Source organism: Talpa occidentalis, unplaced genomic scaffold (genome assembly GCF_014898055.3).
Source record: "Talpa occidentalis isolate TD23 unplaced genomic scaffold, MPIMG_talOcc4v2.1 talOcc4.10, whole genome shotgun sequence".
Lineage (NCBI taxonomy): Eukaryota > Metazoa > Chordata > Mammalia > Eulipotyphla > Talpidae > Talpa > Talpa occidentalis.
Genome location: NW_023600993.1, coordinates 104,436,242 through 104,458,855, shown reverse-complemented (window position 1 = coordinate 104,458,855; position 22,614 = coordinate 104,436,242). Strand labels below are relative to the sequence as shown.

General features: G+C 50.8%; 2 protein-coding genes across 3 annotated transcripts in view; one reads left to right on the top strand and one right to left on the bottom strand.

Annotated features, from left to right (window-relative positions):
- Positions 1–7,405, bottom strand: part of RAB22A (RAB22A, member RAS oncogene family) — a 49,643-nt gene extending 42,238 nt beyond the window's left edge. The window contains exons 1-2 of the mRNA XM_037500819.2: positions 7,296–7,405; positions 6,355–6,434 (exon numbers count right to left, since the gene is read on the bottom strand). Of these exons, the coding sequence (XP_037356716.1) occupies positions 6,355–6,434; positions 7,296–7,331 (116 nt within the window). The 5' untranslated portion in view covers positions 7,332–7,405. The remainder of the gene's footprint in view (positions 1–6,354; positions 6,435–7,295) is intronic.
- Positions 7,406–7,685: 280 nt separating this feature from the next.
- Positions 7,686–22,614, top strand: part of LOC119236848 (serine/threonine-protein phosphatase 4 regulatory subunit 1-like) — a 61,961-nt gene continuing 47,032 nt past the window's right edge. For both annotated transcript variants that reach the window (XM_037500800.2, XM_037500809.1), the window contains exons 1-2: positions 7,686–7,715; positions 7,857–7,901. In XM_037500800.2, coding sequence (XP_037356697.1) covers positions 7,709–7,715; positions 7,857–7,901 — 52 coding nt within the window. In that variant the 5' untranslated portion in view covers positions 7,686–7,708. The remainder of the gene's footprint in view (positions 7,716–7,856; positions 7,902–22,614) is intronic.

Genomic DNA, 22,614 nt, shown 5'->3' with positions numbered 1-22,614 from the left:
TTAGGACTGAAAAAGCAAAAGCAAATGAACAGCTCAAGTTTTAAAAATCTACCTGACAGAATTCAACATAATTTCTGATTTAAGAAAAAGAAAACCCGACTGATGAGTAAATTCTCACCCTAATAATGGGTCCCTATAAACACAGGGGGCCTCGCCACCGACAGCCCCTGCTGCCCCGCTCAGACTAGGGATGAGGTGTCTGCTCTTCCTACTTCTCCACACAGCACTGGCAAGCGAAGAAAGAAAAGGCGTAGAGACCGGGTGAGTGTTACTGCATGGACACTGTGCTTCAGGACAGGCAATCAGAAACAAAGACTAATGGAGTATAAGAAAACGTCCACAGATGCTTCCTAAATACAGAAGCTCAATTGCTGACAACGATGCTTGAGGACTGAGTAGTAGGGTAGGGGTGGTCTTAAAAGGGGCCAGGACTACTGGATAAGGTTCTTGGAAATAATAACAAACCCCAAAAAACCAACAGCTTCATCTCTGTTTTATAAATGACTTCCAGTTAAATATTAGCTCTAAATCTGAAAAGCAAAACAGTTTCTGTAAGATAACAGGAAAATGTTTCCATGACTTCAATCAAAATTTCTTAAACACAGTGGTAAAAAGCACTCACCACTGGGAAAAAATTGATCAAATGGATCACATCGAAAGTAACAAGTGTTCACTAAAAGACCCTTTCAGGGAGTGAAAAGGCTGGCCACAGAGTGGGAGAAAATATCTCACCACTGAGAACCAACCAAGAAATCACACGTCCGCCCGCTATAAGACCAGTACCGCCTAGAAAAAAAGAACAAGATTTTTAAACTGGCAACTTTATAAAAGCTGATCTCCAAATGGTCAATAAACATGAAAAAGTGTCCGCACCCGATGCGGCATTTTCTCACTGGGCGCAAGGAAAGACGGGCAGCACACCCCGAGAAGAGATGCGGTGGGGCTCCCCCGTGGCCAGGAGGCCCCACATGGGCTCCGCTCAGTTGAAGAAGCATATTTTCTCTGAACCAGGAACTCCACTGCCGGAGATAAACACATCCCCCCAGAAAAGTGTGCATGCTCGGTCATGAGAATGCACGCAGAGGGTGACTATCAACAGCCCAAACTATGAGCAATGCCCTGCACAAAGGGTGAGCATGCCGAGGGGGGCCCCCAGTGGGCCACTGGGAGAGGACGGATGGCTAATTTTGTTACAGAGCAACCCTGATATGAAATGGGTTGCCTGACTGGGTCCTCACCCACACGCTTAAAAGGGACTTATTAATGCTAAACTGCAGGCACACACAAAAGGTTAATAAAAGGTTTACTTACAAGGGAAGGGGAAATGAAGAAATGAATAACTCAGGGAGAAAAAGAGGGAGATAAATTCGTAAATGCATCCTACCTGTTCGGCTGACTTAGAATCCCAATGACCCACCAAGACCAAGCGCTGTGTGGCCAAGAGGCCGACTCCTGCTCACATGGCTGGTTAAATACCCAAACAGAGAACATGGCTGCTTAACTCCACCCTCAGGTCCTCGCAACCCTCCCTTTGGTGATCATGGGATTTGTAGTTCCCAGTGTATTGATGGAGTGGGAGTGGAGTCCACAAAGCCTGTATGGAGTTTGCTCAGGACATCCTTTTCTCCTAACAATTTCACCAAAACGGCTGAACCTCACAATGTCTGACTGAAGAGAGCAGGTACAAAGCGGCACATGCTGCCCAATGCCATCTACACAAAGTTATAAACACGAGTTTACAAGCATTGCTAGGAAGTAACAAATGTGCACCACATGCCCAGTATCATTCCAGTGACGTGTACATGTTTTAACTCAGTTCTCACAACTCTATAATTAGATGAACTAATAAACGCCAAATGTGCCAAAGCAGTGACAGAGTTTGAGTAATGTGCTCCGGGCCACAGAGCAACCGGGTGCCAGGGCCTGGACGTGGCGCCCATGTGCTGGAAAGCCGCATTCACACAGACACTCTGGGACACTAAGGGGAGGCTCGGGACCTGCGCCCAGAGCAATGGGGGAGGAAGGTGAAGTCTCCATTCTCCAAAGACCACCGAGTGCCTCACGCTGGGGCGGGAACGAGGGGGGCAGAGAACGAGCAGTGTGGGCCTGCAGGAAGAAACAGGCAGGCCAGGCGCCGGTCAACAGTGGTGGCCTCACGGGGCACAGTGGACCAGGGACCGTTAACCTTGATACATAAGCCTGGGAACACTTTTCCGTGTTTTGAAAACCACATACAAATTATTTTGAGAAAAATAATTTTAAGACATTAAATTTTTTTTTAAAATATTTTGAAAGAATAGGAACTACCCTGTATTGAGCCCTAGTCTCCCTGACACTGTGTTAAGCATTTTAATCACATTATTTCCTGAAATTTTCCTGACGATGTGGAGCTGCCCTGCCTGGCACTGGTGATGAGGGGACAGGATGGAGCGAACGAGCTGGTAGGAGGCAAAATCTGTATCTGTACCGCCGCTGGGGAGATGAACAGCCAGGAGCCAACAACCACGATGGGGACAAAGGGCTGCTGAGGAGGGCTGGACAGGGGCTAGCAACTCCACTGGACCAGGGAGAGGAGGGCCAGAGGGATGTGAGAAGGGTGGCAGGCTGCTGGCCCGAGAAACTGAGGGCGTTCCAGTTCGCGGCTTTCCCTCAGGGTCTGTGGAAGGGCAGCCAAGGTCGTTTCTGGGGGCGCTCAGGAGCTCAGTCGCCACACACAGAGTCCCAGGAGCCCTCCCAGGTATAGGTCTTGCTGTTCACGGAATCCACGGATCAGGAGCTTGGTGAGAACCTGGCGCTAGAGGTGGGGACTTACATACAATTGATGAGTCTTTTTACCCAGCACACTTGAGGACTAGGGTGTGCGCCCACTGGTGCCCACGGCTCACTGCAGTGGGGACTGGGCGGGGGCCAAGTGTGCTCCAGAGTACGAGTGCTGTGGGGGTAGGGCCACAGGTATGCTGTCCCTGCTCTAAATGCCTCCTGAGGCCACGCGTGACTGGAGCCAAGCGCAGACAACATGGAAGAGAATAAAGCTGGTACAAGCATAAAAGGGAAGTCAAGGGGTAAGGAACCAGATGGAGACTGAAGGCAAGTGCCAAGAGGCGAGCGAAGGGGCGTCAGGTGCGGGAAGGCAGGACACGGGGCCGTGCTCACCCGAGAGCCCACGGTTCCACCTGCGCCGCTCCCCTGCTTACGCTCTTGCCTGGCCCGTCTGCACTGGCGCTTGCAGCTTCCAGAGGGGCTAACAGGATACATGAGTCTTGACACGCAAACAGGAACTCCCCAGGGGACAAGGACGAGAAAGGCCTCCTACACGAGTGAAGCTCCCAGGACGGGGAGCGGGTGGACGTGCTGCGGGGAAGGAGTGAGACTGGAGCAGGGCAGGCTGGAGGGAGCAGGGCGAGAGGAGGCAGATTCAGACCGGAAAGGTCTTCTCTGCCATGGGCTTCCGCAAGGCGGCAGGCTCATCTTTAGAGCTCCAGCCGCAGCACCAGGACCTGATTAAAGTGGGGGGAAGGCAGCAGGGTGATCGGCTATGAAACTGATGGCAACAGACGGGCAAGCCAGGGTGAGGCTTAGAGCTATGGGGTGGGGAGGAAGAGGGCCCTAGTCGCAGGGACTGGGCAGAATGGATGCCATCAGGGCTGAGGGAGTGGGGCAGGAGGTGGAGAGGGTGTAATGACAAGTGGCAGGTAGTCATCACGGGAGCACCAACCGCCGACACCGCACACTTCCTGTGCACATCCTTGTCGCCGATCCTCCCAGCAGCCCCAGGAGGAGAGTGCACCCAAGAGCTCCCCCGCCCAGGGGCTCAGTCATCTCTCAGGCAGCAGACGGTCAAGGCCTTGAGTTAAGTCCATGCGTGTATCCCTCCCCCTACCATAACACCTGAACCTTCAGGGAAGATGACGAGTACGGAAGCAGGAGGGACTTAGGGCCAAGTAGGGAGAAACACGAGCTCTGCCAGGCAGGTGGTCTAAATCACAGGCTGGAAACCTGCATCTGGCCCTGAGGAGAAAGGCTGGAGAACTGGCTGAGTCTCCCGTCCCTGGGTCCAGTTGGGCTGCGGGAGGGAAGACAGGACACGGAGCTAAGACACAGCTTGGTGAGGACACGCAGTTGAACAGGGAGGCCAGGAGAGATCAGTGAGACAGTATGGTCACCAACATGAGTGTGTGAGGGAAGATGACGGCGTCTGCTAAGTGGGGTCAGAGCCTGCCCTGATCTCCAGGCCGTGGTCCTACTGCCTGACCAGGCACCTGGGCACCCTCCCACTTTGCTCTCGGTCCTCCATACACTCCAGCCTCTGACAGTTCCTCCAGCACGCCCTGTCCCCTCCGTGCCATTCCTCAGGTCCTTGTGCTAGTCCAGGCCCTCCAGACCTCTACTCCTTAAAAACTTACTTTTTTTTATTAAACTTCTTATTGAAGTATGACTCACTCACTCTCAATATTTAAATGCCAGGGCCACTAAGTGCTTTTTCACACCTCCATCGATTCCCTTAAGAATCAATCATTCCCTTAGGTCTAGGTCAGGTCCCTAGTACATGCTCACAGCACTCCACAGTTCTCCTTTGAACACAGTCAAATAAAGCATTCCCTGTACATCCAGGATAGACAACATCTTTTCTTGTAGGTAAGATTCATGACGGTAGGGAGTGACCTAGCAAACTTTTTCTGAAAAGGGCCGAAGTGGCTTTGTAGGCTTATCAGGCCATAAAACTATTCAACTCTGTCACTGCAGCCCCAAAGCAGCTGAGACAGTAATGACTGTTTCGATAAAACTTTATTTACAAAAACAGGAGGTGGGCCAAAGAATCACAGTTGGCTGACCCTTGGTCTAAATCACCAGCCCCTTGTCTAGACCCTAGCACATGGTAGGCACTCAATGAAAGAACAGCAAAGGTTTTAGCAATTAGATGGAAGTGGGTTCCTAGGGAAGGCAGCTTTGGTGAGATGGTGGGTGTGAAACTGAGACAACTGTGGGTTGAAGAGAGAGCAGCAATTGAGGAAGTGCTAACTTCTCTTTCGAGAGTTCCATGATTGCCAAGGCTAGCATGGGGAACATTACTGTCTTAATGGGGTAGGTACTCAGAAGCATGTGTGCTATGACAAGACAACAGGGCTAGGGCAGAAAGGGGAGTACCAGAGGTAGGGGTGGGAGTTGCTCACGAAGGAAGAAACTTGCTGAGGTAGAAAAAGAAACAAGTAAAGGTGAAAGTTAGGAAGTAAGTGGAAGTCCTTGTAGCCTGCCCTGTGAGATGAGAACCAAGACTACTAGTGAAGAGATCAGGCTGAGGAGGGCAGAATCTGGCAGGATGGGCGGGCTTCGGAGGTAGGCCCGCTGCTTTTCTCTCCTTTACTCTGAGACAACACTTCTAACTGAGGTGCCGCTGGGCTCTGGGCTCTGATTCAGGGTGAATTGTGTCACTCACTGAGTCACCAGCACACTAGCTATCCTTTCCTGTCTCTTCACTTTCCCACAGAGGTACCGACAGGCAGGCCCTGAGGATGAGGTCACTCTTTCAACATGTGGACATACCTAGTTCTTTCCTGGAGGACAGTGAAAAGCATTTGAATTTCAGAGAGGAATAGTGGCTTCATCTCTACACTTTGAAAGGAGTATGTGCATGTTACAAAATACTTCTCTGCTAGGCAGAACAGAATTTTTTTTTAAGTGGAAGAAACCATTTGATTGGAAGTTTGCAATAAAAACAGCATAGCAGCCATTTAGTTTTACAAGTGTAACATAGTATGAAGCCTATAAAACTAATTTCTCACAGGAAAGTATTTGTATTATGAGATTTAATGCCCTGAAAAGTTTTCTCACTGAATCAAAAGCTTATAGCCAATTTCACTTATCCAGGGAAACAGCTGAAAAAAATCTTACACTTCAACATTAATTAACCCATTATTACTACCAGTGTGGGAACGTGTGAAAAGGGTTCAAAATGTTAGAACGCCAAGATTTCATGAAGAACTAAAACAATCCATGCATTTTTTTTTAGTTGCTGTGACTGAAAGGATGTTATTAGGATGTGTTCTTTGGTCTTATTTCAAGGTGTAATTGCTGTTGTTTATAGATTAAAGGTTCTGTGTATGTTCTTATAGTAAATACAACTTGAATCCACATTTTCATTTTGAATTTTTGCTCCTTACAAATTAAAAGCTAAAGTTCCCACCAAGCCACCAACCCTCACTGTACTTTTTCAAGTCTTTCCAGAGATGATGGGAACCAGCCTCTCGGAATCCATGACTGTGTAAAATGGAGTCGCCAAGGCCTGTAACACACTCCTGACTTGGAAGAACTTTCAATGCACCTTGAGATGTAAATTCAACAAACTTAATCTCTTACCCTATGGTTGGGTTGATGTTTGGATCAAAACTGTCTTCCACGAAACGCCACACGATACTCGATTTCCCTACACCTGTATCCTGAAAGAGAATGAGGTGGGTAAGAGAAGGTTTTCCCGCTGAGAGACACAAACTACCTACAGCAAAAGTTCAGGACTTTAGAAAACTCCCGACATCGATACATTTTAGAAGGTAAAGGATGCAAAGGAAGTTTTCACAAAACTCGGTGGGGGTAATGGGGAAACTTCTTTCAGGACATTTTGAAAGCCTCCAAGTCTCTGCTTAGTGTGAAAAGTGAGAAACCCACTTGCTTTTTAACAAGCACCAGCTAACTCTGCACTCTGGCTCGGCTGGCTTCGGGCGGTCCCTCCCGCACCCCGGCCGGCTCCACCCCACCTGGGGAGACCAGCTGTGGGATCCCCTGCGGTCCCAAAAGCGGCAGCCGAGCAGGAGGCCAGGCTCGAAGCGCAGGGCTGCGCCTCAAGACAGGGAGCTGTAGCTTCAAGCTGGCCTGAGGCGCTTCCCGACCCGAGGTCCCCCCGCACTCCCCGGAAAAGTTACTTTGCAGAGCAACTCCGCGAGGAGCTGGCGGGCGGCCCCAGCGGCTCAGACCCCCGGCGGGGCCCGCGCGACCCGGCGCCTGGCTCCCTCCCCTCGAAGACTCGGCCAGCTCCGAGTGGTACCCCGGGAAGTTGGGCGGAAACTATTTAAGGGCGACTCTCAGCCCCGACGCGGGGAGACTGAGGGGCGGGAAGCCCCCCGGGCGCCAGGAGGGGGCAGGGAGGGGGTCCCGCGCGCGCCGGCCCGTCCGCAGGGAGCGCGGGGTGCCCCGGCCCGGCGGGCGGGGGTCGGCGGGACGGGGGGCGCCGTCCCGCTCGGGGGCCGGGGCGCCCGGGTCGTCGGCCCGCCCCCCTCCCGCGACCCCTCACGTCCGTCACTCACCCCCAGCAGACACACTTTGAGCTCCCTCAGCGCCATGGCCCGGGAGCCGGGGGCGCGGGCCCGCCGCCGCCCTAAGTTGAGGAGGGAGAGGCCGGGCCCAGCACGAGCATCCCCCGGCGCCGCCGCCGCTCGGCCCGGCCCCGGCTGCGGGGCGCACAGACGCGGCGGCCGCCCGCTCGCCGGCTCTCGGCCCGGCTCGTCGGCCGCCAGCCGCGCGGGGCCCGCCTCAGCAGCCGGTACGCGGCCGCGGCCTCCCAGGCGCCGCCGCCGCCGCCATCTTGAGACGCCGGCCGGGTCACCTGACCTCCCCGCCCACCTCGGCCGCCACCTTCGCCTCGGGGCGGGGCCTGGCGCCCGAGGCCCCGCCCAGGCCCCGCCCCCGCGCGCGGCCCCGCCTCCAGGCCCATCCCAAGATGGCGGGTGAGTGGGGCCGGGCCCCCGGGGTCCGGGCGTCCCCTCCCCCCTCCCGCCGGGACCACCCCGCGAGGCGGGGGACCCCGGCCCGCCATCGAGCCCGCCCGCCTCGGCCCCCCGTAACTCGGTGTGTCTCTTGGTTTTCAGAGATCCCCCTGTACTTTGTGGACTTGCAGGATGACTTAGACGACTGTAAGTAACAGTTGGGGCGCCCCGCCCCTCCCTGGGGCCTCCCAGTCAGTGAAGGGTCCACGGAACGTGAGTGGGGAGCTACAGGCTCGGTCCTCCAAGTTGGGGCCAGAAGAGCGGTCCCCTCAACTGCCATCGTCACTCGTGGCGGTCCCTCCTCTGGGGCGGGGCTGGCTGAGGATGGGGAGCCCAGGTTTGGGGGGTGTGTGTGTAGATTTTTGTTGTTGTTGGGAAACTTGGGACTCCCTGTCATTTTCTTTCTCTTCATCCTCTTCAGACTATCGTGGGACGAGAGGGCTGGAGGGATAGTCCGTGTTTGGGGTGGGAGGAGGGGAGGCCACTTTGGGGGGGAGCTCCCACCTCTCCGTGGGACTTTTCAGGTTGCTGGGAAGTTGGGCGTCCCTGCTCTGCCTGTGGCTTGCCATAGAGTTGCACAGACATCTCAGTTGTCCAAGCTCCATGTCTTATCCCGAGGAGCCCCTGGGTGCTCGGCTTTCATGGGTGGGCCTCTTGTCCCTTTTGGCCTTCTCCTTTTGGTTGGAATCACATTAAGGGGTGATGGCGGGGCAGATGTCATCCTGGAAATGAAGCGTTTCCTTTCCATACAGCAAACATTTCTTGAGCACCTGTTTGTGCTGGACCAGGCGATGTGCAAAACCCTGGACCTGCAAACATGGGCTAGAAGCAGACGCAGCTGCCCTGGCACTCACCTCCCAGGGACTCAGATGTGTAAACAGAAAACCGGCAGACCCAGGGGCACTTGTTGGACACTCACATTAAGGTCGATGCTCTTGCCTTCCCCATCTACAAGTTTCCTGATAATCAAGAGTTGGTGTTTATTGAAAACTAACCATGGTTTGGGCACAGTTTTAAATCCTTTCCAGGCCAGCTCTTCTAGAGGGAGACAACTTAATGCAAGTGGATGACCGGTGAAGGGACAGTGCAAGCTGGTGGCTAGGAACGTGGGTTCTGGAATCCAATGTCCAGAAGGTGAAGCCCTGTGCACTATCTCCTGGCTGAGTGAGCCTGGCCAAGACACTGAGCTACCAGGAGCCTCAGCGGCCTCCTCAGTAGTGGCATGAAGTGGGCATAATAGTGGCTCACCTCAAAAGGCATTTTTTTCCCTCCAGGAGACTTTAGTGAACGTAAATAAATGAAAAGTTTAGTGCAAATCTTCATACATAGTAAACATTTGGTAAATGTTAGCTGCCACTGTTGTCACTGTTAATATGATCATTAATATTTATTCTGCTGAGCCAGGTACAGCGTGGGCCCCACTTCCCAGACTGGCTGAGCCAGCGGGCATGCTGGAAAGGAAGGAATGTAACCTTTCTCTTGTCAGACAACAGTGAAGGTGCCTCTCATTCTAGATTTCATGTTTCACCTGACTAGAAAAGCTGATTTCTGACTGTTAACAGTTATCCGGCAAACCACCCCAAAACTCACTGACCGAAGCCATTAGCATTTTATTCTTTCTAAGAATTCTGTGGGTGGACTAGGTGATACAGAAGCTTATTGTCTTATCAGTTGAACTCTGGGGAAGCAGAAAGGCCCAGAATGGCTCTGCTCATGTGGGTGGCAGGGATGCGGGTTTCTGGCCAGGTCCTGGTTCTCATCCACGTGCCTTTCCCACTGGGCCAGGCTGGGCTTCTCAATGCTTCATGGCCACAGACACTCGGACCTCTTTCCTGGGGGCAAGCTTCTTAATGGTCTGTTTTGTGTATAAGTACAAAAGAGAGGTAAGAGATTACGTAGGAAAAAATAGTGATGTCACTTGGGCCCTGTATGAGCGAGTGTTGGGTGTTTTAGACTTGTAACACAGAAGGAAGGCCTTATGTACTCTTTTGCAAATGGCTGAGGGCTTGCCCCAGTAAAGAAGTCAGCTGCCATCATCACTCCAAACATACTCATGCCTGGGGCAGGCAACTTTGGGATCCTCCTGGGGCTTCCTGTTTGGATGGGGTGGAGGCTAATGACTTTACAAAAGAATTCATTCAATGTCCTTAATAGGAGAGCCTGTCCGCCCGCCCTTGGGCCCCAACTTTCCCCCTTTCTGTGGTGGTGTATGAGAGACATGCCATGATTGACAGCCAGAACTCTAAGGTCCTGTAACCCACTTCCTGCCTTGATCTGTGTCAGCTTGACCAGATCAATCAGTCAGTTTCTTCATCTGGAAAACAGCATGAGAATGGAAGATACCTCGTAGGACTGATGTGAGGGTTAAATAAGGTAATACACAAAGATATGTTTGGTGTAGCACTATATAGTCAATGATTTGTCTTTTAAAGATTTATTCTTATTTATTTATGCATACAGGAACTGGGGTGCAGGCCAGAGGTGATTGGGAGGGGTGAGAGGATTCACCAGAGACAGAGTGGGGAACAGAACAGGTGGATCTACTGAAATGTACTGCTGAGGGGGGCAGTGGAAAGACAGGAGACGTCTGCTGCGCCCTGTGGGTAGCTCCTTGGCTGGGGATCAAACTCAAGCCTCAGCAGTGATAGCACTGAGACTTACTCTCTATGCCACGAGGGAGGCCCATAGCCAGTGATTTTATTACTGTGATTTTCATCATCTTCATTGCTAGGCTCTCATGAAAGATCTTTTGATTCAGTGTTAACAGCTGCTGCTCTGAGAGGTAGGTTGGATTATTCCTTATTTACAAATGATGAAACTTAGACTCAGAGAGGTTAAATTATTTAGCCATTTTGGCACAGCTCATGAAGGATGGAGATGGCAGTCAAACTCTGCTCCTGCTGACTCTTCTTATACTCCCGTGCCCCCCACATCAACCTCACAAATATTCTTATTCCAATGTTTGGAGCATGGAGACTGGTTTGGGTGGCTCTTTGTGTCTTTGTTCCCCTTAGGCTGGCGCGTCTCCATGACACGACAACCACTCCATCTAGCCTGCAATTCCCACTCCATTTAGCCTGCAACTCGCATGGGTAGGGACATGGGTCACCTTTTTATAACTCAATGCCCTGCATGATCTAGGTGCTCAGTTAATGTTGTTACTGGTAACACTAATGGATTACGAGGCTTGTGCGATTTACTTTGTGATTCTTGATTAAATTTGGCTAACTTCAAAAAGAAGCCATAATGAATGGATGCCTTGTTTTTAAAATCATTTAAGAGTCCTCAGGCCATCACAGCACAGACGAGATTTAATTTTAGAGAATTAGCCTGCTGAAGCAATCGAAATTCTTTCTCTTGACAGCAGATCATGTGTGCGACCACCTGGCACATTGGTCCCTGTGCAGGTGGAATGTGCGGGGGCTGGATGAGTCTGTGCCACTGGGACTTGCAGGATCTCAAAGGTCTGGATTTGCTTACAGCCTGTGGAGGTTGAAGAGGTATTCCTCTTGGCAAGGCGTGCTTAGCCAATTTGAATTTAAATGCATGCCAGCGGTAGGTTAAAAAAAAAAAAAGAATCTGCTGCAGATATAAAAAGACCTAAGCGACCTGGCTACAAAATACAATATGTGGTCATATTTGAATCCTTAGCTGAACAAACCAGCTATGAAAAGACATTATTGAGACAGTTGGGGAGAATTGAACTTGGACTGCATATTAGATTATATTAAGAATTATTATTAGTTTTGTTGAATATGATAGTGGTGTCACAGTTTTGTGGGAAGGAGAAGGGCCCTGTCGAACAGAAACAAGTATTTATAGGTGAAGGTATTTGACATGTGAGGCCTGCTAAATACTATAACAAACAATAAACAAACACAGAGTTGGGAAGGGGAGGGTAGATAGAAAATGGCAGATAGATGGAAATTGACCCTTGTTAAAGCTGGTTCCTGGGAACGTGGGGTTTTATGTTGCATATGTTCAAAAATACCCATAAGACTAAGTTTTAAAAAATTGAGACAGAGGTTTCATGTATCACCCAGTGTCTGCCCAAGAGTTGGAAAGTTAGATTTCAATTCTGAAGTTGGATGCAAAGTTATTGTAAGATTAATTTAGCTTTGAAAACTCTGACTCATAGACTCCATTAGTATCTGGGGAGCAGTGTATTGCCTTTCAGATGTTTAGTTTTGAGGAGGTATTCAGAGAGAAGTTAGAAGAGGGTGTTCTTCTATTGATGATCAAAGATAAGGGCCAACAGATGGTGTCTGGACTGTTGTTGAAAATAGGATTCGCTAAGTCAGGACCATAGACAGACTCTTCACGTTGGAATGCTGGAGGCGTAGGGGTGTTCAAGCTTGAATAAAAGACACCCTCCAGAGCACAAGCATTCATGTCACCTGCCACTTGGTTCCAGGTTTGTAAAAAGTGTTTTGTTCAAGGACGCGAGTCTAACCAGTGTGTCTCCAAAGCAGAGAATCTAATAATTTGATCTGTAAACTACACCATTGAACTTTTTCTCTGAACAATCCTGTAAACTTGAATCAAAGGCTTTCAATTAAATAAAAGCATAAAAACCTGCCTGCCGAGTGAAAAAGTTTGCACAGGGCCAGGCACTCCTTGGGCATACTCCTCCCGGGAAGCAGAGTGGCATCCCGATGTCAAGCTGGTCTCTGAGACAGGCATGGGCACTTTTCTCCTGTCACCGATCGGATAGTAAATATTTTAGGCTTGTGGCCCAGGAGGTCTCCGGCTCCGCCGCCGCCTCTGCCCTTGCAGCCCGTCCGGGCAGGCCTGGGGCAGCTGGGTCCACAGAACACAGGCAGCGTGTGAACGGAGCCCGGTTTCATTCCCCAGCGCCTGTGAGTGGCCGTTGGCCGAGCCCAGCCGACGTGCTGTCTTTCACTCCAGGTTTGGTTTGGGAGCGGCGCTGTTCGCTAGCATCACCTCTGCTCTGTTGACTCACCCTTGACAATGCACTCGATCTTCAGGTCTTTTTTGTTGGTGTGTTGGGATAAAAACTGGTGCCTGAAGGGACTGTGGCGATAGACTGGGTGCTTTGGTGCTGGGAGAGCTACGGGGACCGCACCTGAGTGGTGAAGTCATGTACTGGCCCAGAATAACAACGATGGAAGAAAAAAGTACTTCATTTAAAAAAAAATATTAAAAAAGCCCCCAAACCAAACAACTTGTGCCTCTTTCCTTCCGGAGGATGAGGGTGGCAGGACCTTGAGTCAGAGCAGTGCAAGTCGAATCAGCTGCTCCCCCCACCTCCCGCCCTGTTGTCCTAACGCAGTTTACCTTTGTTGCTTGGAGTTTTCCATCTCCTGGGAAACAAACAGGTGAACGTCAGCGAGTCCCTGAAATTGTCTGTTTAAAAAGAGAATGTGAAGTTGCTTATATCTCATAAACAGAAATTGTGCAACAAGATCTAGCTCATGAAAGAGAAAGTAGTTTTGACTTTAAAGCCACGTAGTCTTAACCCTCTGTGTTGGGGGGGGGGGGCTGTTGATGGAGGGTGGGAATAAGATGAGGGCGAGACTTTCCACCTTGGAAAGTCATTCACCCGTGGAGAACAGACGCTTCTCCAGCTCCTTTGAGGGGCCAGCTTGCGGGAGGGGCTGGGGCCGGAGGAAGGAGCGTGCCTGGGCCTCCACCCAGCCATGCTGTCTGCGGGGGGGTGGTGGTGGTGGTGATGCTTAGAGATGGCACAGAACTGGGGGCTTAGGCAGAAGATGGAGACTCCTGTAGCCAGGAGTAGGAGGGGAGGCGCTGCTGGGTAAGGTCAGCCTGAGGAAGGCCGTGCAAATTCCAGGCGGGCCAATGTGCTCCCAGGTACACTTGAGTGACACTAGAGATGAGGGTGCTGTGTGTGTGGAGGGGGGGGCTCAGACTGCAGGATTAGACTTAACCCGAGAGGCAGTTATTTTTTACTCTATTTTATTGCTGCGTGAGGCTCTCAAGGGGCACAGAAAGGCTCAGGAACTTGCCCACACAATAAGAGATTGGGTGGCAGAGGTGCAGAAGTCATGCCCTGAGCCATTGTGAGGACTTGTCTCCTCATCCACGTATAGATATTAAGGGCCTCCTAAGTCCCAGGCACTGCACGAGGCCCGTAGACAGAGGTGATGAAAACAACCCATTTCTGCTCTCGTGGCACCCTCAGCGGAAGGCTCAGTGTCAGGGGGCTGCGGAGACCTTCAGCAAGTCAGCAGAGCGAGGGAGACCAGTTCAGGTGTGGCTGGAGGTGAGGCCGTCTCCCAGGTGGGTGTGATCTGCCCTGAGGCACGGCGTGAGGTGGGGGCTCACCCTCCCAAGGGACACCATGGCTGGCACAGTAGAAGGGGGAACCGCTTGCTCTCCAGGGTGAGGAAGACGGGGGGACTTGTGGTTCCTTCGGAGGTTATTTTCGAGGTGCTAACAGGGTCCTGGTGGCATAATCCAAAACGCCAGGAGCAGTCTCTGGGGGCCTCTCGAGCAGGGTTCTGACCGGATTTGATTTCGGAGTCCTGAGTGATGGGGGAGTGGATGATGCAGCAGGAGAGGGTGTCAGAAAAAGGAAGTAAAGGTGAGGGATTCCTGGGCAGCATGAGCTTGCGGAACACACAGACTCTTGCGTTCAGGGTTTTGTTTGGGGTGCTTATTTGTGCCACTTGCCATAGAGGGGAGGACTGAAGCTGGGCTGTGGGGCTTTGGTACTTAGGGGGTCTTCGGTCACCTCGTGGGAACAGTCTGAAGACAGCCCCTGAGCAGACCTGGCCTGCATGGGCTGGGAAAGCCCTGCAAGGTGGGTGGCCTGTGGCCGAGTGGCTCGTGGTCATCCGTGGGGTCACCACTGCATTCCAGGCACGTGCTGGCTGTGGGGTGCGGTCTGGGGCGTGGCCGGAGCTTCTCCTAGAGGGAGGGGGGCCACCATTGTGCTGGTCAGCATTGCTTGGTCATCTCAAAGGTTTTCAACAGTAGGAAAGCAGAGACCCCCCCACACACGTGAAGTCACCCCAAGACTGTTGGTTTTCTTTTGCATCTACCTCAAGTCTGACTGCAGAAGTCACTGTGTTTCAAGTGTTACAGTTCCATTTCTGACGACCATGTAGACAGACTCTTGCTCACCCTCACCTGCTCCAAGTCTGTCTCCAGCCGGTGGGTCTCGGGAAATGGAGACTGTGCTGTGGAAGAGAGTGCTGGGTGGCTCTGGGCCGCAGCTCTTCTCCCCCACCGGGCAACCCAAGTAAATGTTTCCTGTTGACCGTCAGTGTGAAAGTCAGTGTCATAAATAATGACAGGTTTTGGAGCCTGTGATTAAAGCCACAAATCACAGAGGAATTTCCATGTATGCATGGTGTAGAAAAGACGGCTGCTCATGAATTAAGTGGGTCTTTTCAACCAACCCATTGCGCAGTGCAAGTAATAACCATCAGTAGCCCTCAAAGATTTGCAATATGAAACATTATGCATTGGCCGGGCCGTGCATACTCGAGCTCATAAATCAGCACGGGTCTTGTTCTGGAGTGGCATTTATAGAGAGAAAGTCTGCCCGTGCGGCTTGCTGTTGAAATTTAGTTAAGTCAACAAGGACCTGCAGTGTGTGGGGGGCCAGTGCCCCTCCCTCCCCCAGAAGCCAGCGAAGAATCCGTTCCGTTTCAGACGGGTGGAGGGTTTGGTCTAGCTGTTAGAAATAGTCCTGACTTAGGAATGTGCCTTAGGACTCTGAGCCCATTAGCAAGAAGAATGAAACCACTTTAAATAATACGCCCATGGATGGTTGGCTGTGGTTCTCCCCAAATCGTGTAAGGCCTTACACAAACTTAGTTGTTGTTCATTGAAGAGTGGCTAATGGAAACTCTGAAAAATGATCAATTACGCCGGTTCTCCATGAATTCATTCTTCTGGATTTGTTTGTAAAGTGCACATTTCGTGAGTCAGGCTGAGCTCCTCGGGCACCGTCAGCCCCTCTCCTGAAGCCCCCTGAGGCCGGGGGACCGGCGGGGCACGTCCGCCGTGTTCTGCAGGGCAGTGTCCCTAGTGTCGGAGCCAGAGTATTGGATGGTGTGGATAATTGGGCTGGCCCAGGGTGGCGTATCTCACCTAGAGTTATAGTGACAGGATGACATGTCGAATGGAGAGTCGTAAATACTGGCAGTGCCTGGAGAAGGGATTCTTGATGAAAATGCTTGCCTGGGTAGACGTGCTGTAACATTCTGCCTCCATCGCTACCTCTGTTCATGTCTGGGCCAATAAAGGGGTCTCATTGGGTATGTTTTATTGTGTTTATTTTTTCTCACCTTTACACTTAAAACTAATTCTAGTGTGGCCACTCAGTCGGGATTTGGTGGCTTCGTGTGAAATTTCTGGCTTCTCAGATCCACTTGAAGGCAGCAGACACTCAGTGTCTACTGTCCCTGTGTTCTGGAACATTCATTTCCCCTTCCCAGACCCTCTCTTTCTTCCTAGGTGGTGAGTTAGCTCCTGCTGGGTCTTCGCCCCCTGCCCAGAGGGTCACTGCTCCAGGGAAGCGTCTCTTTTCTTCCCAGCAGAACTGTTGTCCTCCCAGGGCGGTTGGCACCTGGAGTCTGTGGTTCTTGCCTCCAGGGTATTGTGAGTGGCTCTGCCTGTGGCATCTTTGTCCCTTGGGAGGTGTTGACATCCAGGAGCCTGGTCTCTCTCATCTCTGAGCTGCCAGTACTCTGGTGAACACTGAATCGTCCTCACGCAGGGAGGGAGCCTGTGTGGGGCATGCTGGTACCTGGCCTTCTGTTTTTACACAAAGTCTTTTGGTCCTTTTTTTTTTTTCTTTCAAGATTTATTTATGCATACAAGAGCTGGGGTACAGGCCAGAGATGCGGGGGTGAGAGGACTCACCAGAGACAGAGTGGGGAACAGAACAGGCAGACTGACGAAAATACACTGCTGAGGGGAGCAGCGGGCGAGATAGGAGAGGTCTGCTGCGCCATGTGGGTTTCTCCCTGGCCGGCCGGGATCCGGGATCGAACCCACGCTGCGGAGGCTGCGGACAGCTTCACAATGTGGCCCTCAACCCGCTGCGCCACCAGGGAGGCCCTGGTCCTTTTCTTGATGTGAAATGACCTCTGCAGTTTCTTTCTCTCATTTTATTTATTTTATCTACTGTATTTGAAATCTGTAAACACATTCACCCACATTGCACTTAAACGTGTGTGCATGCTTAGCCTGCTTGAAGCCCAATCCTGACCTGGGGATGGACGCATGGGCTGCGGGTAAGGGCAGTAGGTGCTGCGCCCCGATCAGTGTTAAGGGGCCGACGTGCTGGCCATGTTGGTGGTCTTTGGCAGGTAACCCACCAGGGGCTGGTTAGCAGAGAGGAGGACACATCCTTTGTTTCTTGGAGTTGTACCTTCCAGAAATGTTTTCTCTAGCAGGCCTTTCAATATGGAAGGTTTCTTGTGTTTTTTTGTTGTTTTTATTTTTTGCGTAGTCATAAGCATGGGGTCTAAGGGTAGGAAGCTTCTGTTGATACTGTGGGAACTGAGCAGGACCTTAGCGAGGAGGACCAGCCCCATTTGTGTGAGCTCAGGGCTGCTGCTTTTGGGAGGCTCTGGTCCGGGTGAATGGTAGGCATGAGCTGTGCATCTTTTTGCTGATCAGCTGGGCTTGTAAGCTTGGATTTGTGGGCTTGTCAGCTGTGGCTTGTAAACTGAGTGTGTGGACTTGACTGTCATGCAGCAGAGCTGCAGGTACTGGCTTGCAGTTCTAGGAAGTGCGGTGGCACTTGGGTGTGTAGCTCCGGGCAGCTGTGGGCCTAAGGGAGGTGGGAGAGGCCACCGGCCTGTAACTCTACCCAGCATTTCTCCCAGACCCTCCCCACTGCACTTTGCCAGCTTTAAATAATCATTTTGCTGACAGGTGAGTGATGTCCTGCATGCCTCGCAGGTGGACCTACGACGTGTGGCACACTCCTGGGAGCCACTGCTGCCCAGGAGCTCCCCATGGCGCAGACAGCAAGTGAAGTCAGTCTCTATCCAGGGTGGTTTTATGTTTTGAATTGAGCCAAGAAGGCTAGTTTTTGTGTTATACTAAGCTGTTGTGAATGGAATTGGTGATTTTTTTTTTTCCAGTTTTAAGGATAGGCAATGGAAAAAATTTCAACAAGGATTAATTATGTCTGTGCTATTTTATGAATCATTTCTGACTTGAACACTTAGGTTCCTGCTGTTCACGTGTGGCCTGGACTTGTGTCCTCAGGAAGGGCGACTGCTGGGGATGTCACCGCATAAGACTCATCACCTCCTTCCTGGGAATTCGCTGGGCAACATTCCTTCCCAGCAGTCTAGAAACGTCAATTCTAGAAAATTCTTTTTGAGAGCAGGAGTCATTTTTTTATGTTACTCCCACTGCTGGGCACAGCAAGCTGGCTTGGCAGATCTTTATTGTCTGCTCCCGCTCCCTCTCCCTCTCTCCCGCGGCAGCTCCTGTGGCGCACCTGCCATGTGCCGGGCAGGGGAATGAGCCTGTTGAGGGTTTCTGCCCTCGATGTTGTGGTGGGGGTGGGGATGCAGACCAGCTGATATGTGGTGAGCACAGGCAGTAAGGAGTATGTTAGAAAGCGCTAAGTTCTCTGGGGAAACGAGACACAGGTCAGGGTAAGGTGGGGTGCAGGTGGGGGCTTGCAGTTTCAAAGTCAGGTGTTCCAGGGGGACCTCTTGAGAGGATGAATTGGCAGAGGGTTTAGGGAGGAAAGGAGAGGACTCCTCATGACCAGGGATGTCCTGGGAGGAGAGTTGGAGGCAGGTGGAAGCCCATGGGATGCCGCTGCCTGAGCTGGCCGAGTGCTGGTTGGGGAAGTGACGGCCATGACGGAGGGGAGGCGAGCGTGCCCCTTGCTGTGACCTTAACCCTCTCCCTCCCAGCTGCTCACGTGACACCACCTGATCTGACTTTCAGTTTTTCAGAGCTTATTGACCAGGGACACATGACAATGTCTGGAGAAGTTTGTGGGAGCTTGGGGAGAGGGTCCTCCTGGCATTGGGTGGGTAGAGGCCAGGGCTAGACCAGCTGCCAGCATGGTGCCCACAGCAGCGTGAACGCCTTGGTGGTGCAGAGCTGGGGAGAGCTGGGGCTGGCGCAGTTCAGCTGTTGGCTGATTTAGCTTGTCTTTGAAGACTTCGTAAAAAAACCCATTAAAGTGTCATGGGAAGAAGCAATCAATCACGGGACGGGTCAGACACTTTCACGTTTGACACGGCTGCCGAAGCTGGCTGTTCTGCTCACGCTGTGGAATGGGGAGCCGGACTCCTGTGCTTGTTCGTTGTAGTGAATGCTGGTGTTTTTCCGACTTCACAAAATTGAATCCGTCCTTCACAGGTAAATAGGAACAATGTCGGTATTCAAGCAGGGTTTTTCTAATTTTGAAGGGACCAGCACGTTCATCCAGAGGGAAAGGTGTGTGTGTCAAAATATCAGATTTTCAGTACTTGAACAAAAGCACTATTTTCCGCATGTGGACATGATGCTGTTTTCCTTGGATTACACCAGACCAGTGTTTTTCAGAAGTCACCTATTTGCATGTGACTTTTCCTATCTTGCTTCATCTGAATAGTGCCTGTATTTTTTCTTACATTAAATAACTTTTACTTAAGCACGTTTTGGAAAACTTGTGTCATTTGATCAAAATGAAACTTAACCGAAGTATCATAAGACAGAAAATAACATTATTAAATTCTAGATAGACATGGTGGTCTGCAGAAGATTCTGAACGTGAGACCTGCTCTGTATTAAAGAGGAAGATGAGGCCTGCTGGATGCTCACGCATTCAGCCCTGGTACTGAGACCAGATTCTCAGGGGTCTGATCTCTGCAGCGGGCGCCTACCTGGCCCTGCCTCCGGCCGCAGAGGCAGAGACAAGGTCACCCTGTCTCCTGTGCACCCCTCCCTGTGAAATGCAGAAACTCTACCTTCTTATAATTTTATATCAGGTGCATCTGGTCGAATTGTAAACGCCACTACGCAAAGCTGGAGCTTTTGCTGTGTCCTGCTCTAGACCATCAGATATTCTTTGAGGACATTAAGAGATGTTTTTTGAGCAATTCACTCGCATGTTCGCCTCGTCCACTGCTCTTGACTCCTCTGAAGGAACGGCACCTTCCCTCCGCAGCCGCAGAACTTGCAGCATTTCCCGTGGTCCTCCTTGGTTTGCTGTGCTCAGCAGGGCCTGTGAGACACAAGTTCCTAGTGCTTTGTTTTTCTTCAGCTCACACGTCTTTACTTCATCTTTGTTTCTGAAGGCTGCGACTGGAGGTCGAGCCCCACGGACGGTTCTTCTCTTAGCCGAGGCTGGGGGTGTCTGCTGTGTTTTGGGGGACAGGGTGTGTGTGGTGGGTTTGCTTCTCTCTGCTGCTCTCCAGATTGTCATCTTTGCTTATCGGCACCTTGGCTGTCATGTGCCTGGGTGTGGTCTTCTTTAGTAAAAGGTGAAAGATTTATATGATCCAAAGAGAAACCAGGGCGTGGGGTGGTTCTCTGTGTGTTTCCTGGGGCCTACAGGGCCCTGCATTATGGACATGCATTCCTCCCAGCAGGTTTGGGGGATTTGAACCATTATTTTATCTTCTCCATTGTGTTTTTGGCGCCATTTTCTTTGCCTGAGGTCCCTTCTATTAACCGTTCACTGCAGGTTATTTTTCCTTTGCAGCCACAAACATTTTTTAACAATTGCCTTAAAATCCTTGTCTGTAATTCCAACACTGCCCCTGCCTGCCTCCCTCCCTTGAATCAATCTGTTTTGATTTCCTCCCTCAGCTCATTCCTGTCTCTTCATTTACTGGGTGACATTGAATGTGGCCTGGATCTTATGAATCTATAAATCTCTGGGTTCTGCTCCCTGCCTCCAGACAGTGTTGATTTCTTTGTTTTGTTTTATTTTGGTAGCATTTAAATTGACTGAGGTCAAGCCCGCGCCTCTCCCCTCTGCCCCTTGCCATGGATGGGGTCCCCATCTTAGTCTCACCCTCTCCCGCCCGCGCAGTGCTGAGGAGTTTGTCCCACATGCCGGAGTGTGGGTAAGTCTAATCCAGAGGCTCTTCTCCATGGTTTCCTTCCTGGGGACCCCCTTCAGGGGCCCCCCCACTTAGCTTCTAGTGGCTGTGGTGATAGGAACATATGCAATATTGGGGATATCAGCTGCTCGGTTAATGGTAACGACAACAGCGGCAGTGTTCAAAATGCTCCTGTGAGTTGGGTGCTGCGTGACTGCCAGTGCGAGTATCTGACGTCCTGTCGTCTACACTACAGCAATGGCCCTTTTTCAGCGGAGCAACAGAATCACTGAGGTGTGATCCTTGCCCACAGTTACACACCTCACAGCCTTGTAGGGGTGCTGCGGGTGTTAGATCAGGTGTTCCTACCGAGGCACCCGCCCGCCTGCCCGGTTGGCAATTATGTGCCGAGAGACCTGGGATTTGGTTTCTAGTTTTCCTCTAGATGCTTTTCTTTGCCCCTGGTGTTCAAGGCACCTGGTTCAAATCCCTCAGTCACTTGTTTGAGGATTTGTACTTCTTTGAATTGAATATTCATTTTTTTTCTCACTTTGAAAAATTGTGAGCCATTGTCTCATTGAATAGTGCCTCATCCCTTTTTCGCTAATCCTTCCTTCTGGAATTCCTCGCGGACTCATCTCAGAACTCACCATTCCATTCCTCATCTGCCTTCAGTGCTGCGCAGTGTTTTCCAGCTCCTAGCGTGTCTGTTCTTTGTGATTTGTCAGGTCGGTCTTCAGCTCACCGGCTCTGTCCTGGGCTGGGGCCACAGTGCGATTTAAGTCAGTACTATATATATTTTTTTAAATTTTTATTTATTTTTTATTTTTTTACATCATTGTTCATTTTTAAACAATATTTGCTTCCCCCACCCCCCCGGTCAGGTGCAGTCCCTATAGAGTTTCCTTCCCCAAGGCCCCCGTGCACCATCACCTCGATCCCCTGTGCTCCTCCCTGCCTCCCTCTGATCCCTCTCCCGCCTCCTCCCCTGCAGGACGTCTCTGGTTTATCATTGTCCATTTTTGCTTTGCTGTGTTTTGTACTGTTACTATTTTTTTACACTGATGTCTTATTTGGTTCCCCTATATTCCTGCTATAAGTGAAACCATCCGCTATTTTTCTTTTTCCTTCTGGCTTATTTCACTGAGCATCATTCCTTCTGGCTCCATCCACATTGCTGCGAATGGCATGAGTTTATCTTTTTTGATTGCTGAGTAATAGTCCATTGTGTACATGTACCACATCTTGATCCAGACCTCTGTTTTTGGGCATTTGGGCTGTTTCCAGGTTTTACCTATTGTAAACAGTGCTGCAATAAACATAGGGTACAGGTGTTCTTTGGAATCAATGTTTCTACGTCCTTTGAGTAGATCCTTAGTAGTGGAATTGCTGGGTCGCATGGTAGCTCCATGTTTAGTAGACTGAGGAACCTCCAGACAGCTTTCCACAGTGGTTGGACTAGTTTGCACTCCCACCAGCAGTGCAGGAGAGTTCCTTTTACACCACATCCTCGCCAACATTTGTTGTTGCTTGTTTTTTTGATATGTGCCATTCTCGCTGGTGTAAGATGGTATCTCAGTGTGGTTTTGATTTGCATTTCCCTGATTAAAAGGGATGTTGAACATTTTTTCATATGCCTGTTGGCCATTTGCATTTCCTCTTTGGACAAATGTCTTTTAAGTTCTTCTGCCCGTTTCTTGACTGGATTATTTATTTTGTTTTTGTTGAGTCATGAGTACTATATTTTTAATTAAATTATTTTTATTTTTCCCTTATACTTGGTTCCTTTTCAAGTGTGCCTTGTGCCTGTTCTTCCCACCCCACTGTCTTTCACTATTGTAGCTATTTTTTAAATC